The 15,556-nt window shown below is 42.2% G+C and overlaps 1 protein-coding gene across 3 annotated transcripts in view; it reads left to right on the top strand.

Annotated features, from left to right (window-relative positions):
* The first annotated feature begins 1,337 nt into the window (after nt 1-1,337).
* slco2b1.S (solute carrier organic anion transporter family member 2B1 S homeolog) overlaps nt 1,338-15,556 on the top strand; it is a 53,289-nt gene continuing 39,070 nt past the window's right edge. Inside the window, exons 1-2 of one of the 3 annotated variants that reach the window (XM_018250456.2) lie at nt 1,338-1,418; nt 8,071-8,210. In XM_018250456.2, coding sequence (XP_018105945.1) covers nt 8,207-8,210 — 4 coding nt within the window. In that variant the 5' untranslated portion in view covers nt 1,338-1,418; nt 8,071-8,206. Of the gene's footprint in view, nt 1,419-7,960; nt 8,211-13,867; nt 14,001-15,556 lie in introns of those variants that run through there. The other 2 variants (XM_041584654.1, XM_018250457.2) reach the window with 2 other exon arrangements.

Below are 15,556 nucleotides of genomic sequence, written 5' to 3'. Positions count from 1 at the left end.
AAAGCAGGACAGGACTGCTGCTTACAATGGGGATCAGATAGGATCTGTGCAGCCACTGGGACAGAATAAAACGACTAAATCATTTCATCCCAATTCCTTATGTCAGGAAACATGTCTAGATTATGATCCTATATAAGAAAGTTTCCCTTTAACACTAAGTGGAACAAATGATATGGAGCAGTTGTATGATTGTCAGCCCACCAGGACCAGGAGTGAGTCACATGTTCTCCTTCCCCAGTTTTTGTGCCATTTAGGAAAATGTGACGATCGTATAGATCAGTGTATGTGAGTAACACCCAATGGTTAGTGCTGCGCAGGGAATTAACAACAGTGGAATAAAATGTTGATTTTTGCCAGTAAATGATCACATTTCAAATACACAAATGTCTCGCGTCAGTTTCTGATTTGTTTGGAATAACAGAGTTTCCTACAGTTCAGTTTATTCCATATTTCGCCAATTTTGGGAATAAGCCCCATTGCCGAGTTTATACATATACACATACACACACATATATATACACACATATATACATATATACACACACACACACATATATACACACACACACACACACACACACACACACACATATACACACACACATATATACACACACACACATATACACATACACACACACATATATACACAGACACACACATATACACACATATAAACACACACATATATAAACACACACATATACACACACACACATTTATACACACACATATATATATACACACAGACACACATTTATACACACACATATATATATACACACAGACACACATTTATACACACACACATATATATATATATATACACAGACACACAGTGCAGAAAGTGCAATAAGGAGAGGAAAGATTTGATTGGCTGCTGTGGAGTAAAAGCGCAGTTTCACCCCTATAATAATAATAATAATAATAATAATAATAATAATAATAATAATAATCTATTGGTTCCGCTGCCCCTTGAGAGTATTAGCCCATGTTTATGTGGTTTGGTGCCAGTAGGGTTCCCTCCTTTTTTGGGAATAAAATACCGGCCTTCCTATATATTAAGATTTTTCCCTATTAATAACATTGGGGTCAAACATAATTTTTACCGGTCAGGCCAGTAAAATACCGGCCAGGTGGCAACCCTAAGTGCTAGTCCCTGGTCTCACAAAGTCCCGGCTTGTTCCATATTAAGGCAGTCACACACACACACACACACACAGCGACATGGGGTCGATATAAAAATAAAATCAAAGTGCTCCAGTCATATCCACACCCACAGATACCATGTAATTATCTGCTCCTAAACTGTCGGCTCCTCCTCACACAATGAAAAGAGAAACTTCACTTTCAGTTCAGAGTTCAGGGCAGCAGGGAGTTATTGACGGGAGATCACGGGAGTCTCTAACCTGCAGACTGTGAGTATCACTGACACCAGAACCATCACATGTGGATCCCCAGCAGAACCTGGGGCCTGTGTATGGAATCAGCTCTATACCTTGTGTCAGTCTTGTATTTGGACCTGTAATTGCTCTGACTGCCAGTTTATATTCTCTGCTCTCCTGAAACAATGAAGCAGCAGCTGATTATAGACCTGGAGGGAACTGAGCTGCTACTTTGTTTCAATAGTCAGAACCAGAGAACAGACAGTGACCACCGACACAATGACAGTATCACATAGACCCATTGAGAAATGAATAGATATTGAGAAGTTGCACAGAATTAGATTGTCCCCTTTAATTTAATTGACTGATCTCGTTTTACCTTTTTTATTAAGATGTGTTTCTCCTGCTATTCTATTTATTCTGATTTCATTGTAAAAGCCACTGGGGCAGGGACTGATGAGAATGTGATAGTGACCTTAGATTGTAAGCTCACTGGGGCAGGGACTGAAGGGAATGTGATAGGGACCTTAGATTGTAAGCTCACTGGGGCAGGGACTGAAGGGAATGTGATAGGGACCTTAGATTGTAAGCTCACTGGGGCAGGGACTGAAGGGAATGTGATAGGGACCTTAGATTGTAAGCTCACTGGGGCAGGGACTGATGGGAATGTGATAGGGACCTTAGATTGTAAGCTCACTGGGGCAGGGACTGATGGGAATGTTATAGGGACCTTTGATTGTAAACTCACTGGGGCAGGGACTGATGGGAATGTGATAGGGACCTTAAATTGTACAATCACCAGGGCAGGGACTGATGGGAATGTGATAGGGACCTTTGATTGTAAGCTCACTGGGACAGGGACTGATGGGAATATGATAGGGACCTTAGATTGTAAGATCACTGGGGGAGGGACTGATGGGAATGTGATAGTGACCTTAGATTGTAAGCTCACTGGGGCAGGGACTGATAGGAATGTGATAGGGACCTTAGATTGTAAGATCACTGGGGCAGTAAAATAGTAACAATTAGTGATGGGCAAATAAATTTGCCTAGCACGAATTTGCGGTGAATTTCAGCGTTTCGCTGCAGCAAATCTCCCACGAAAAATCCGCTGGCAACATTTTTTTTGGATGCATGTCCAAAAATCGTCAAAATCGTTGCGCAAATCTCCCACGAAAAATCCGCTGGCAACATTTTTTTTGGATGCATGTCCAAAAATCGTCAAAATCGTTGCGCGTCAACACTATTCAGACAACCATTGACTTTAACACCATCGTCAGCTTGGACGCGGGCGCCAATTTCTGATTTTCGCGATTTTTCATGAAAATTTCCGATTTTCACTTTTTTTGTAAAAATGTCAGATTTTCAAGTTTTTGGTGAAAATTTCAGAATTTCACGATTTTTTCGTGAAACTTTTCAATTTCACGATTTTTCCAAGATTTTTTTGCCGTTTTGTGGATTTCGCGGATTTTGTGGGAAATGCGTGATTTTTTTGGCGAATCGAAACAGGAGAAATTGACCCATCACTAGTGACAATTTAGTTTTTCAAACAGGTGTAATTTGCCATTGTTTCTACTATACACTGATACATCATCACACGATACAGTTACAGTGACACATTGTTACACTGATATATTGTTACAACAATACAATGATACACAACATTTCGAGGGATATATTGTTACAACAATATAGTGATACACAACATTTCCGGCTACACTAAAACCACCTGCAGCTTCCCCCCATTGGATCAGCCGCTTTCTTTTGGGGGACACAAAGTTTTGGATAAGGGAATAAATTCCTGCCATTCAGCCGAATAATCACGGGAGCAGCTACAAAGGATAAAGGAAATGTGGGTACAGACAAGATATAAAGTCATGTAAAGTTAAAGGCTCCGCTATCCAAGTTAGTGGTTCTGAACCAAACCAAATCTTCCCACCAGAGCACAGAAGCCCCTTGAAGTGGCCTCTGTGCTGCTGCCTTCCCTCCCCCATTCTCACCTTTTCAGAGCTTGAAGGGGTCTAGGGGGGTCCACATCACTAGTGCAGGGAGTACATGTGGTCTCTGCATTAGAGTTCAATTTTCATATTGAAATTTGTTTCTTAAAGGACCAGTAATGTAAAAAAAAAAATTTAAACGCATATTTAAATTTAAAATCGCAAAGTCTTTATTAAAAAATAACTTAACGAAACTCTGCTTGTGCTCCTCTTCGGAAAAGGCGATCTAACGATCCATCGTGTGGCGCTCGATTTTGCCTCCCTGTCTTCCTTATAGGACATAGCCCCTTCCTTATAGGAGATAGCCCCTTCCTTATAGGAGATAGTCCCTTCCTTATAGGAGATAGTCCCTTCCTTATAGGAGATAGCCCCTTCCTTATAGGACATAGCCCCTTCCTTATAGGAGATAGCCCCTTCCTTATAGGAGATAGTCCCTTCCTTATAGGAGATAGTCCCTTCCTTATAGGAGATAGTCCCTTCCTTATAGGAGATAGCCCCTTCCTTATAGGAGATAGCCCCTTCCTTATAGGAGATAGTCCCTTCCTTATAGGAGATAGTCCCTTCCTTATAGGAGATAGTCCCTTCCTTATAGGAGATAGTCCCTTCCTTATAGGAGATAGTCCCTTCCTTATAGGAGATAGCCCCTTCCTTATAGGAGATAGCCCCTTCCTTATAGGAGATAGCCCCTTCCTTATAGGACATAGTCCCTTCCTTATAGGAGATAGCCCCTTCCTTATAGGAGATAGTCCCTTCCTTATAGGAGATAGCCCCTCCCTTATAGGAGATAGCCCCTTCCTTATAGGAGATAGCCCCTTCCTTATAGGAGATAGCCCCTTCATTATAGGAGATAGTCTCTTCCTTATAGGAGATAGTCCCTTCCTTATAGGAGATAGTCCCTTCCTTATAGGACATAGTCCCTTCCTTATAGGAGATAGTCCCTTCCTTATAGGACATAGTCCCTTCCTTATAGGACATAGTCCCTTCCTTATAGGAGATTGTCCGTTCCTTATAGGAGATAGTCCCTTCCTTATAGGAGATTGTCCCTTCCTTATAGGAGATAGCCAGGGAGGAGAAATCGTGCGCCGCACGATGGATCGTCGCCCTGTTTCGGTAAGTTATTTTTTAATAAGGACTTTGCAATTTTAAAGTTAAATATGTATTGGTGTATTTTTTTTCGTTATATACAAAGAATTGTTTTAAAAAAAATTTGACGTTACTGGTCTTTTAAAGTTACCAGGAGCAGCTTCTGTCCCCTACCTTCCACCGTACCAACTGCACCTTCTCCAATATCCCCCCCACCTTAACTGCCCCAAATGCACTTGCCTCTCCTGCTCACCCCTAGTTCCAGCCTTTTCACTACATTTGTCTCTATGTTTCCTCTGCTTCTGGTTAGTATTTCCCACAACTGTATTGTGCTTCTAGTTTCAGGGTCTCTTTTTGGTTGTAGATTTCTATAGAATCCCATTGTTTGTGTATATATATATATATAAGTTTGTGCCACCAGGGTTTCACCTTTTTTGTTAACCAGACTCACTATGTGTAAAAGGACAATAAACCTTTTTTAATCATTTCCCCATTGTCATTCTCTAATGGGAATATAAAGAATAACAGACTTCACTATATTGTCACATGTACTGGGACACTTTAAATAAATGTCATGTCCAGAAGCAGAGATGTTGGACAGACAGAGTTCCAGATACTTTGGGCCATATAGTCTATAAATGCATTTAATAAGGGATTCTGTCATGATTTTTATGGTTCAGTTTTCACTATTTCCACTGCAAATAATTCACTGTACAATATAAAATGTCATTCCTGAAGCAGCAAGTGTATTTAATTATAATATTGGTGTGTAGGTGCATCTCAGCTCATTTTGCCTGGTCATGTGATTTCAGAAAGAGCCAGCACTTTAGGATGGAACTGCTTTCTGGCAGCCTGTTGTTTCTCCTACTCAATGACCTGGATTTTACTATTGAGTGTTGTTCTTAGATCTACCAGGCAGCTGTTATCTTGTGTTAGGGAGCTGCTATCTGGTTACCTTCCCATTGTTCTGTTGTTAGGCTGCTGTGGGGGAGGGGGTGATATCACTCCAACTTGCAGTACAGCAGTAAAGAGTGACTGAGGGCAGCATGACTGAGGGCAGCTGGGAAACTGACAATATGTCTAGACCCATGTCAGATTTTAAAAATTAAATATAAAAACCCCATTTGCTCTTTTAAAAAATGGATTTCAGTGCAGTGCAGCACTATTAACTGATCTGTATTGAAAAAAACAGGTTTTTCCATGACAGTATCCCTTTAATGTGCCCGCACATTAAGTATATCCAGTAGCAACCATAGCAATCAGATCTTGTTTCCAAACAACTGCCCTGCAAATGCTGCATGCTGATTGGTTGCTATGGGTTACTAGACAATTAGCAATCTTAAGATCATTTATTACATTACCCCCAATATTCCTACTTCTATCAGCTGGAGCCCCCCATAAAAGTGATCTCATCAGGGTACTGACCCCAAAACCCACATGCATTGGGACTTTAAGTATATATTACAGGTATGGGACCTATTATCCAAAATGTTCGGGACCTGGGGCTTTCCGGATAATGGATCTTTCTGTAAGTTAGATCTTCATACCTTAAAGGGATCCTGTCATCAGAAAACATGTTTTTTTTCAAAACGCATCAGTTAATAGTGCTACTCCAGCAGAATTCTGCACTGAAATCCATTTCTCAAAAGAGCAAACAGATTTTTTTATATTCAATTTTGAAATCTGACATGGGGCTAGACATATTGTCAGTTGCCCAGCTGCCCCTGGTCATGTGAATTGTGCCTGCACTTTAGGAGAGAACTGCTTTCTGGCAGGCTGCTGTTTTTCCTTCTCAATGTAACTGAATGTGTCTCAGTGGGACATGGGTTTTTACTATTGAGTGTTGTTCTTAGATCTACCAGGCAGCTGTTATCTTGTGTTAGGGAGCTGCTATCTGGTTACCTTCCCATTGTTCTTTTGTTTGGCTGCTGGGGGGGGGTGATATCACTCCAACTTGCTGTACAGCAGTAAAGAGTGATTGAAGTTTATCAGAGCACAAGTCACATGACTTGGGGCAGCTGGGAAATTGACAATATGTCTAGCCCCATGTCAGATTTCAAAATTGAATATAAAAAAATCTGTTTGCTCTTTTGAGAAATGGATTTCAGCGCAGAATTCTGCTGGAGCAGCACTATTAACTGATTCATTTTGCATTTTTTTTTCCCCATGACAGTATCCCTTTATGTCTACTAAAAAAATCATGCAAACGCGAAATAAACCCAATAGGCTGCTTTTGCTTCCAATAAGGATTAATTATATCTTAGTTGGGATCAAGTACAAGCGACTGTTTTATTATTACAGAGAAAAAGGTAATCATTTTAAAAAATCTGGATTATTTGGATAAAATTGAGTCTATGGGAGACTGCCTTTCCGTAATTTGGAGCTTTCTGGATAATGGGCTTCCGGATAGCGGATTCCATACCTGTATTTAGTATAATGCACACTCGGAACTAAACTTTCTCCTTCGCTTATATACCTAAGAGTGTTTTTGAGGTTGCCCAAGCTCTTGCAGCAGTTACAGTAGGATCTTCTGTTGGGAGACCAACTGTGGTCCAATTGGATCTTTTGGGGATTTGGCTGAATCTCTAACCTTTCATGAAGAATTCTTACAAATCTGAATCCCAAAATGCACCTGCAAATTAGCATTCCCATTGCTTTTGTATTCCGCTTGATTGTTGTGCTCTTTTTAGAGTTTGGATTCAGTTTGACTGGGAACTTGGATTCACCTAAATAAGTGAATGTGCCCTGATTGTATCCGTACTTAACCCTTACATGATATTCAGCGAATGAGACGGGGAAGTGAAAGCCCCTCAGCACATCACGTTTCCTCTTTGGACGTTTCCTTCTTTTTTTTTTCTTCTTTTTTTCTATTTAGCAACAAAAAAAAAAAGTGAGAAATAAGCAAAACATCTGGTTTTAAGGAAAACTAAAAATATAAATTCCCAGCAAATTATTTCAATCGTAAGTGAAGTCACCAAAAAAAATGAAATGTAATGTGTCGGCTCCAGGGGCGTAACTATAGAGGAAGCAGACCCTGCGGCTGCAGGGGGGCCCAGGAGGTATAGGGGCCCCACGAGGCCCTAATTCATATACAATTTCAATAAATATTGGAGAAACAAGTCAACCTCTAAACATTTTGGGGGCCTGAAAAATAATTTGCTGTGGGGCCCAGTGATATCTAGTTGCGCCACTGGTCGGCTCCGAGAGAAAAGGGGTAAATAACGGGGTTCACTGATTATCCTGGAGCCACAATTTGTCAGTCGGCAGTTAGACTAACTAGTAAGGAATATTTATGAATTTCCTATGGAAAACCTATGGAGCAGCATTCAGGCTTCATTCAGTGCTGGGAATTGTAATCTGACTACATATGGTATGTTGAAAGTTGCCCAAATTTCTGCATTTTCAGCTGAAAGCATTTTTGTTTTGTTTACACAATGAAATTCTTACATCATTACATTCGGCTGAAAGAATCAGACTAGAGGTCACTGGCTCAGGAGCTTCACACATTCACGGCTCATGATCTCTGGGTGCTTTGATTTATCTCTACTGAGTTACAGTTACTTTGTATTTGTCTCTATTCTCACCATCTCATTCTGACTTTTCAGGGGCCAGACTACAATATTTGTATGTCTTCTCTGTGGGTTTATCTCAAGGCAAAGCTCTGCTGGGAAACATGAGGATTCTGGCTGCAACCATAAGAACATAAAGTACCTCCCTCAGAACATTCTCTAGACAGAAGTCATGGGTGAGTAAATGTTAATAAAGATCATTACCTAGGTTACTCTGAATTAACTATATGTACTGTATATCTCAATCACTCCTATACAATTACTCCTATAAGTGTGAGATGCCATATTGTTACACATGTGGAGAAGCCAGTTTAACTCTGTGACCAAATGTATGGGGACACCTGTCTGTCCAACATTTTATTCCCAACTAAAGGGAATTAATAGTGGCCCCTCGTGTTGCTGCAATAAATGCCCCTACTCTTCTTGAAAGGTCCCCTTAAGATGTTGGAGCATTGTTGCTGGGAGTTGCTTCCATTCACCACAAGAGCATTAGTGAGGTTGGGCACTGATGTTGGGGATCACACTCACAGTTGGGGTGCCATCCTATAGGGTTTAGTTGGGTTGCCCCTTGCATTACTGCTATAACTGCCCCTACTCTTCCAGGAAGGTTCCACTAGATGTTGGAACATTCTTGCTGGGAGTTGCTTCCATTCAGCCAAAAGAACATTAGTGAGGTTGGGCACTGATGTTGAGGATCACACGCAGTTGGGGTTCCAGTTCAACCCACAGGGGTTCAGTTGGGTTGCCCGTTCCCCTTGCTGCTATAACTGCCCCATCTCTTCTGGGAAGGTTCCCATTAGATGTTGAAACATTGTTGCTGGGAGTTGCTTCCATTCAGACAAAAGAGCATTAGTGAGGTTGGGCACTGATGTTGGGGATCACACTCACAGTTGGGGTGCCATCCCACAGGGGTTTAGTTGGGCTGCCCTTTGTGTTCCTGCTATAACTGCCCCTACTCTTCCAGGAAGGTTCCACTAGATGTTAAAACATTCTTGCTGGGAGTTGCTTCCATTCAGCCAAAAGAACATTAGTGAGGTTGGGCACTGATGTTGGGGATCAGGCTCACAGTTGGGGTTCCAGTTCAACCCACAGGAGTTCAGTTGGGTTGCCCCTCTCCTTGCTGCTATAATTGCCCCTACTCTTTTGGGAAGGTCCCACTAGATGTTGGAACATTGTTGCTGGAATTGCTTCCATTCAGCCACAAGAACATTAGTGAGGTTGGACACTGATGTTGGGGATCAGGTCTGGCTAACAGTTGGGGTTTTGATTCATCCCTCAAGGGTTCAGCTAGGTTGAAGTCAGGGCTCTGTTCAGGCCAGGGAAGAATGGCATTGTATGATATAGTGGCGCCATGTAGGGTGTTGCTTAAATTACTTATTCCTATAATTAATGGGATGTCTATATACCTTTGGCCACATAGTATAAAGTGCAAACCTTTAGTGAAACAATGGCCAAATATACATGAATAACTGGAGTACTTGCTTACTTTTCCTTGTATTTAAGGCCTATTGCACACCTGGCATTTTGGCTATTGCATGGCTGGCAGGGAGAGCTCATGGATGGGGGGGGGGTAAGCTGAGCAAACAAGCAAATATATAATTTAATGACTCAAAAACATCAAGGAAAATGATTATTATTGAACCACAACATTCTGGATGCATTACTTACAGCTCTAAAAATTCTGCTTTAGGATTCTATTTTTATTCCAGACCACAAACTGCTGGTTTCGCCCAGGAGAAGCCAAAAAAAAATTCAGGCAATTCTACAATGTTTAGTACTGTCGGTTCCAGCTAAAAAGCTGCATTGATTCCATTAGAGTTTACAGGGCCTTGCTATAAACAATTTAGAAAAAGGACCGATGGTTCACATTGAAGTTATTGGACCTTAAATGAACATTGTAAAGGTTTCTTTCCATCCCTGAAAACCTTGTAATAGAAATCTGTAGCAATACAAAGAAATATATTGGCTGCTGACTCCCCACTCACTTGGCAGTTCATTAGAGCAAAAGGTTCCACTCCATGACCGAGGTGGGATGAGACCATTTCGGATGTTATTAGGGTAGGGTGGAAAATGTTATTGGCCGAGGACTGGTTGGAGCTATAGATGGATTCTGCAACCAACAGCTCCCTGTGTGATCCTATTATATACAGCTCAATGTAAATGCAGGTCCTGCATCAGTCAATCAGCCAATCCACTGGCCTCCACTAGCCACTGCATCTTACCTGAGAGTCATTGCATTGGCCTGGTTGCAAGCCCCACAGAGCGGATTTTGGTGCAGAAAACCATAATTATGCATTTTTGCACCAAAGCAGTAGATTTACAGGATGGGTTTTGCACTGTCTATTGGTTGACTCGGCAGAGCACAGTCACCCTATGAATTCCCATATAGCTCCCTCCATCCTGATAACCCCAATTTCTTTGGAACCATGCAGAAAATTATTTTGTTCTCACCTGCACTGGAAGAAGTGAATGTCAGCTCTTGGAAACAGAGAGGTTCATACTCCCTCTTGACAGGTGATAAGATTTGATGTTCCTCAAATAGGATTTTCAGTCCCCTGAGATAAAACCAAGTCAAACCCTCATGGAAATAACTAGAGAGAGCCCTAACTGGACAGGTATAACTAAAAGAAAAAAGCAATGAAATAACAGAGAAAATGTAGGGACAGTGTTTCCATTGAAGACAGGGTTCATGTCAGGCTCATAAAATCTCTCATTGATCAAACCAAGAGCATATTGGCTTATTACTTAACACATCAACAGTGGTTGCAAAATACTGCAGAGCAGTGACTTATTCTATTTATACTGGAACTCTGTTCCTCTATCTGCTGATAGGAAACTTTGTATTGACCTCAGACAAGAACAAACGTGTATGTCCAGGTATGGGTCACTCACAGTCATTCACTCTTCCAAAAACTAAACTCCTTCTGGCACTGAAAAGACTATTTGCAAGTCGCAAGAAATGTGGGAGGCTAAAAATAAGGCAAAAGAGGTATACAGTATGTATAAATGTGTATAGTTTTTATTATTATTTTTAGCACAAGGTTCTTCGTTGTTCCCATTTCTTGCTTTGCCTTTAAATCTCAGCTAGGGACTTCCTGTTATGCCAGAACACATGAAACGCGTGAGGCTTCCTTCTTGTACTTTGTAAGCTTCTCAGCCCTTGTCAGGAATGTCATTGTAACCTGTAGCCTTAAGGTTTTACTGGAACCAGAGGCACAAACCATGAGAACAGCCCCAGCCCATTAATCCTCCTCTACCAAACAATATATTGGTATTATGCATTCAGGCAGGTAGTTTCATCCTCCAGAGTCAGACTTTTCCATCAAATGGTGAAAAGCCAATGCTCCAGGGTCTAATTTACACCATTCCAGCCAAAGCTTGGCACTGAGGCTGGTCGTTGGAGTCACAAAACCCAAGCTTACTAGGAATAGTTCTTGTGCTGGTTTTGCTTCCAGGAATAGATTGGAGGGGTATCTGGAGGCCAGAAGTCTTGGTTCTGATATTTTGAGGAGTATTAGTGCTATATTGTGCTAGTGCTACACAGTCCCTGCATGGCAGGTAAAAGCAGAACAGGTTGTATCCATTCCATAACTCACTCCATACAATACCCAATAGCACAGAAGGAACAAGTTAGGGTTCCTTGTACAAGTTGACTTTGGGTTGTCTCTTCTGAATGATGGACTCAGATTGTGATCATTCACAATATTTAGACAGTTAAAGATGTCCTTAGATGTTGGTGGATTGGAAGGCCATCAGCCCATCAAGGGCTCGTCACTCTTGGCTTTATCAGCACATGGACGGCCAAAGCAGGCAGTGACCATATATTTCCATGGATGGTTGGTGAGGTCACCAACTGGGACTGTTTCTTCACCCCCAAGTGTTGGACCAGTTCAGTCTGATCGATTTAGTGTCAATAGACAAATCACATGATTAGATAGAGTACATTAGGAGATTTAATTTTCCACCCTTCTTAATCAATGTCTGATCACTCAAGGCAGCAATGGTCCCCATGACTTGGTAAAGAACATTGAGTCATCGGACTATATGGCCCTGTGAATGGGCAGCCTAAACGAAACACATCTTTGCTGAACATCATTGCACTGGTGATTAAGCCCACCCTGTATCTACCCAACAAACAGTAACTGCTGTCATTGATCTATTGACATACTAATGGAATTCCTCTTTGTCTTTACTAATGCTAGGCCTTCAGCATTCAATGAAAGGAACACAATGGACAAGGGGGGTGATCACTCTAGGAAAATCCTTTTGGGCTGACATGACTTTTCTGTATTTACTGTGGGGCATTGTGTTTTGGGATCACCTGGGGAGTTAATCTTTCTCACATGGCCCTTGAGTCAACTGATTAGGAACATTTACACATCTTCTTAACATTGGAAAGAAATCAATTGGCTAATGGAATACACTACGGGTCTGGCACCATTGTGATTGATCTGCACTGACACCAACACTCATTGCAGGGTATGTGAAAATGAGAATACAGGCAATGTTTCCATCATTTCTATTGAAAAGGTGCACTAGATATAATTTAGATAGGGTGCATATTTTTGAGAGTTTGTTACATGTTTGCACCCACTGGCTCTTGTACAGACTTTCTTTCATTGGTTTCTGTACATGATTCCTTCCATTGGCCACTATACAGGCATGCATCCATGGGCCCCTTTATAGGTTTCCTCCCACTGGCTCCTGTTCAAGTTTTTTGAAATTGGCCAGGGTACAGACTTGCTTCCAAGGGCCTCTCTATAGCCTTGCTCCTACTGACCCCTCTACAGATTTGCTCCAATCAGACTCTACACAAGCTTGCTCCTATATTCCCATCAGCTCCTAGATAGGGTTGCTTCTACTGTCCCCTCTGTGGTCTTCCTCATATTAATTGCTCTGCAGACTGACTCCTACTGGGCCCTGTTTAGGCAAGCTTCCTTGTATTCCTCTACAGAAGAGGCTCCCAAACTTTGGGTCTGTCCCCTCTGGAAGGGGCTTGGAATAGGGGGCTGAACATGAAGTCCAGTTATAGTGAGAATGGTCCTTTGCTCCCCTAGATACACCTGAAAGCCCAGCTTGAAGGTCAGTTAGGATTATATATTTGGGGTGAATAAGTATTTGCTGCCCTAGATATTCTATGGAACTATGACAATATTTTGGTATATATATTCTCATTTCATGGGTTGAGGAGGCCCTGACCAAAGGGTGGACCTTTAATTGAGGCTTGAACTGAAAAGCCTTTGATCTACAGGCTATATTTTATATATTATCCAGATGTAATAAGGTTAATATTAAGGTGACCTTTATATTGGGGCCGGTATAGAATTTATTGATGGTCGCATCCCATTACCTGAGCCTGGAGCTGTGCGACCCCATTGATTGGGCCTCTTCCCTTTGTTTCCCTCTCATTGTAGAACTTTGCTTTGTTCTCATTATCTTAGTTTCATTTTTATTCCACAGATTGGGAGACTTTTCTTTGGCTGATTAGTTCCAGAGATGCATAAGATAAACTGCCCCAATCACCATAACAATGGACTCTCCTCTCCCTGCCCCGAACCTAAAAACCTGCCCCCTTCTCACTGCAGAGCCAAGAATCCAACTGCCGACTCGGTGTCACTGTCATTTAATTCTGTATGTGCAACTCACAACTTTCCTCTGTTCTTCTTCTTAAATGACACGTTCAGATTTATTAGCCCCAGGCACCAAATCTCCAGCCATTTAATACATGAATGTTCATAACAGTCACAAAGTGACCGTGTCCCCTCTCCCAGCCCTCACTTTGTGCCCCGGGGAGGCATTCACTGCTGCGGAATGCAGGTATGAATGCAGCAGGTCTGGTTTAGTCTCTGTCTAAAGGTTACAAGTCCTCAAACAAATTACAGAGACAGAGCTGGGACCTTTCATAAGAGGAGTTGTCTGCCTCCTGGTCTCCTGCTCTGAGTCACAAGCCATTGAGTGAGCGGCCGGTAAGATTCTGATTTCATTTGCCCCCCTTGGTATGTGGGTCTTTTCTGATATAATAAGATTGTAGGCAGAGCCGGGGAACAGAAATTCCATTTAATTTTTCCAAAGTAACTGTAACTCCCTGCAACACAGATCCAATCTGATCCCCATTGTAAGCAGCAGTCCTGTCCTGCTTTATGGCAGCTGAGATTCTAGCTATCTGTATAACAGAACATTCTGTCCCAGTGGCTGCACAGATCCTATCTGATCCCCATTGTAAGCAGCAGTCCTGTCCTGCTTTATGGCAGCTGAGATTCTAGCTATCTGTATAACAGAACATTCTGTCCCAGTGGCTGCACAGATCCTATCTGATCCCCATTGTAAGCAGCAGTCCTGTCCTGCTTTATGGCAGCTGAGATTCTAGCTATCTGTATAACAGAACATTCTGTCCCAGTGGCTGCACAGATCCTATCTGATCCCCATTGTAAGCAGCAGTCCTGTCCTGCTTTATGGCAGCTGAAATTCTAGCTATCTGTATAACAGAACATTCTGTCCCAGTGGCTGCACAGATCCTATCTGATCCCCATTGTAAGCAGCAGTCCTGTCCTGCTTTATGGCAGCTGAGATTCTAGCTATCTGTATAACAGAACATTCTGTCCCAGTGGCTGCACAGATCCTATCTGATCCCCATTGTAAGCAGCAGTCCTGTCCTGCTTTATGGCAGCTGAGATTCTAGCTATCTGTATAACAGAACATTCTGTCCCAGTGGCTGCACAGATCCTATCTGATCCCCATTGTAAGCAGCAGTCCTGCCCTGCTTTATGGCAGCTGAGATTCTAGCTATCTGTATAACAGAACATTCTGTCCCAGTGGCTGCACAGATCCTATCTGATCCCCATTGTAAGCAGCAGTCCTGTCCTGCTTTATGGCAGCTGAGATTTTATCTATCTGTATAACAGAACATTCTGTCCCAGTGGCTGCACAGATCCTATCTGATCCCCATTGTAAGCAGCAGTCCTGTCCTGCTTTATGGCAGCTGAGATTCTAGCTATCTGTATAACAGAACATTCAGTCCCAGTGGCTGCACAGATCCCATCTGATCCCCATTGTAAGCAACAGTCCTGTCCTGCTTTATGGCAGCTGAGATTCTAGCTATCTGTATAACAGAACATTCTGTCCCAGTGGCTGCACAGATCCTATCTGATCCCCATTGTAAGCAGCAGTCCTGTCCTGCTTTATGGCAGCTGAGATTCTAGCTATCTGTATAACAGAACATTCTGTCCCAGTGGCTGCACAGATCCTATCTGATCCCCATTGTAAGCAGCAGTCCTGTCCTGCTTTATGGCAGCTGAGATTTTATCTATCTGTATAACAGAACATTCTGTCCCAGTGGCTGCACAGATCCTATCTGATCCCCATTGTAAGCAGCAGTCCTGTCCTGCTTTATGGCAGCTGAGATTCTAGCTATCTGTATAACAGAACATTCAGTCCCAGTGGCTGCACAGATCCCATCTGATCCCCATTGTAAGCAACAGTCCTGTCCTGCTTTATGGCAGCTGAGATTCTAGCTATCTGTATA

Source organism: Xenopus laevis, chromosome 2S, assembly GCF_017654675.1.
Source record: "Xenopus laevis strain J_2021 chromosome 2S, Xenopus_laevis_v10.1, whole genome shotgun sequence".
In the NCBI taxonomy this organism is placed as follows: Eukaryota; Metazoa; Chordata; class Amphibia; order Anura; family Pipidae; genus Xenopus; species Xenopus laevis.
Note: the sequence above shows the minus strand (reverse complement) of the source record. Positions and strands in the feature narration are given on the sequence as shown.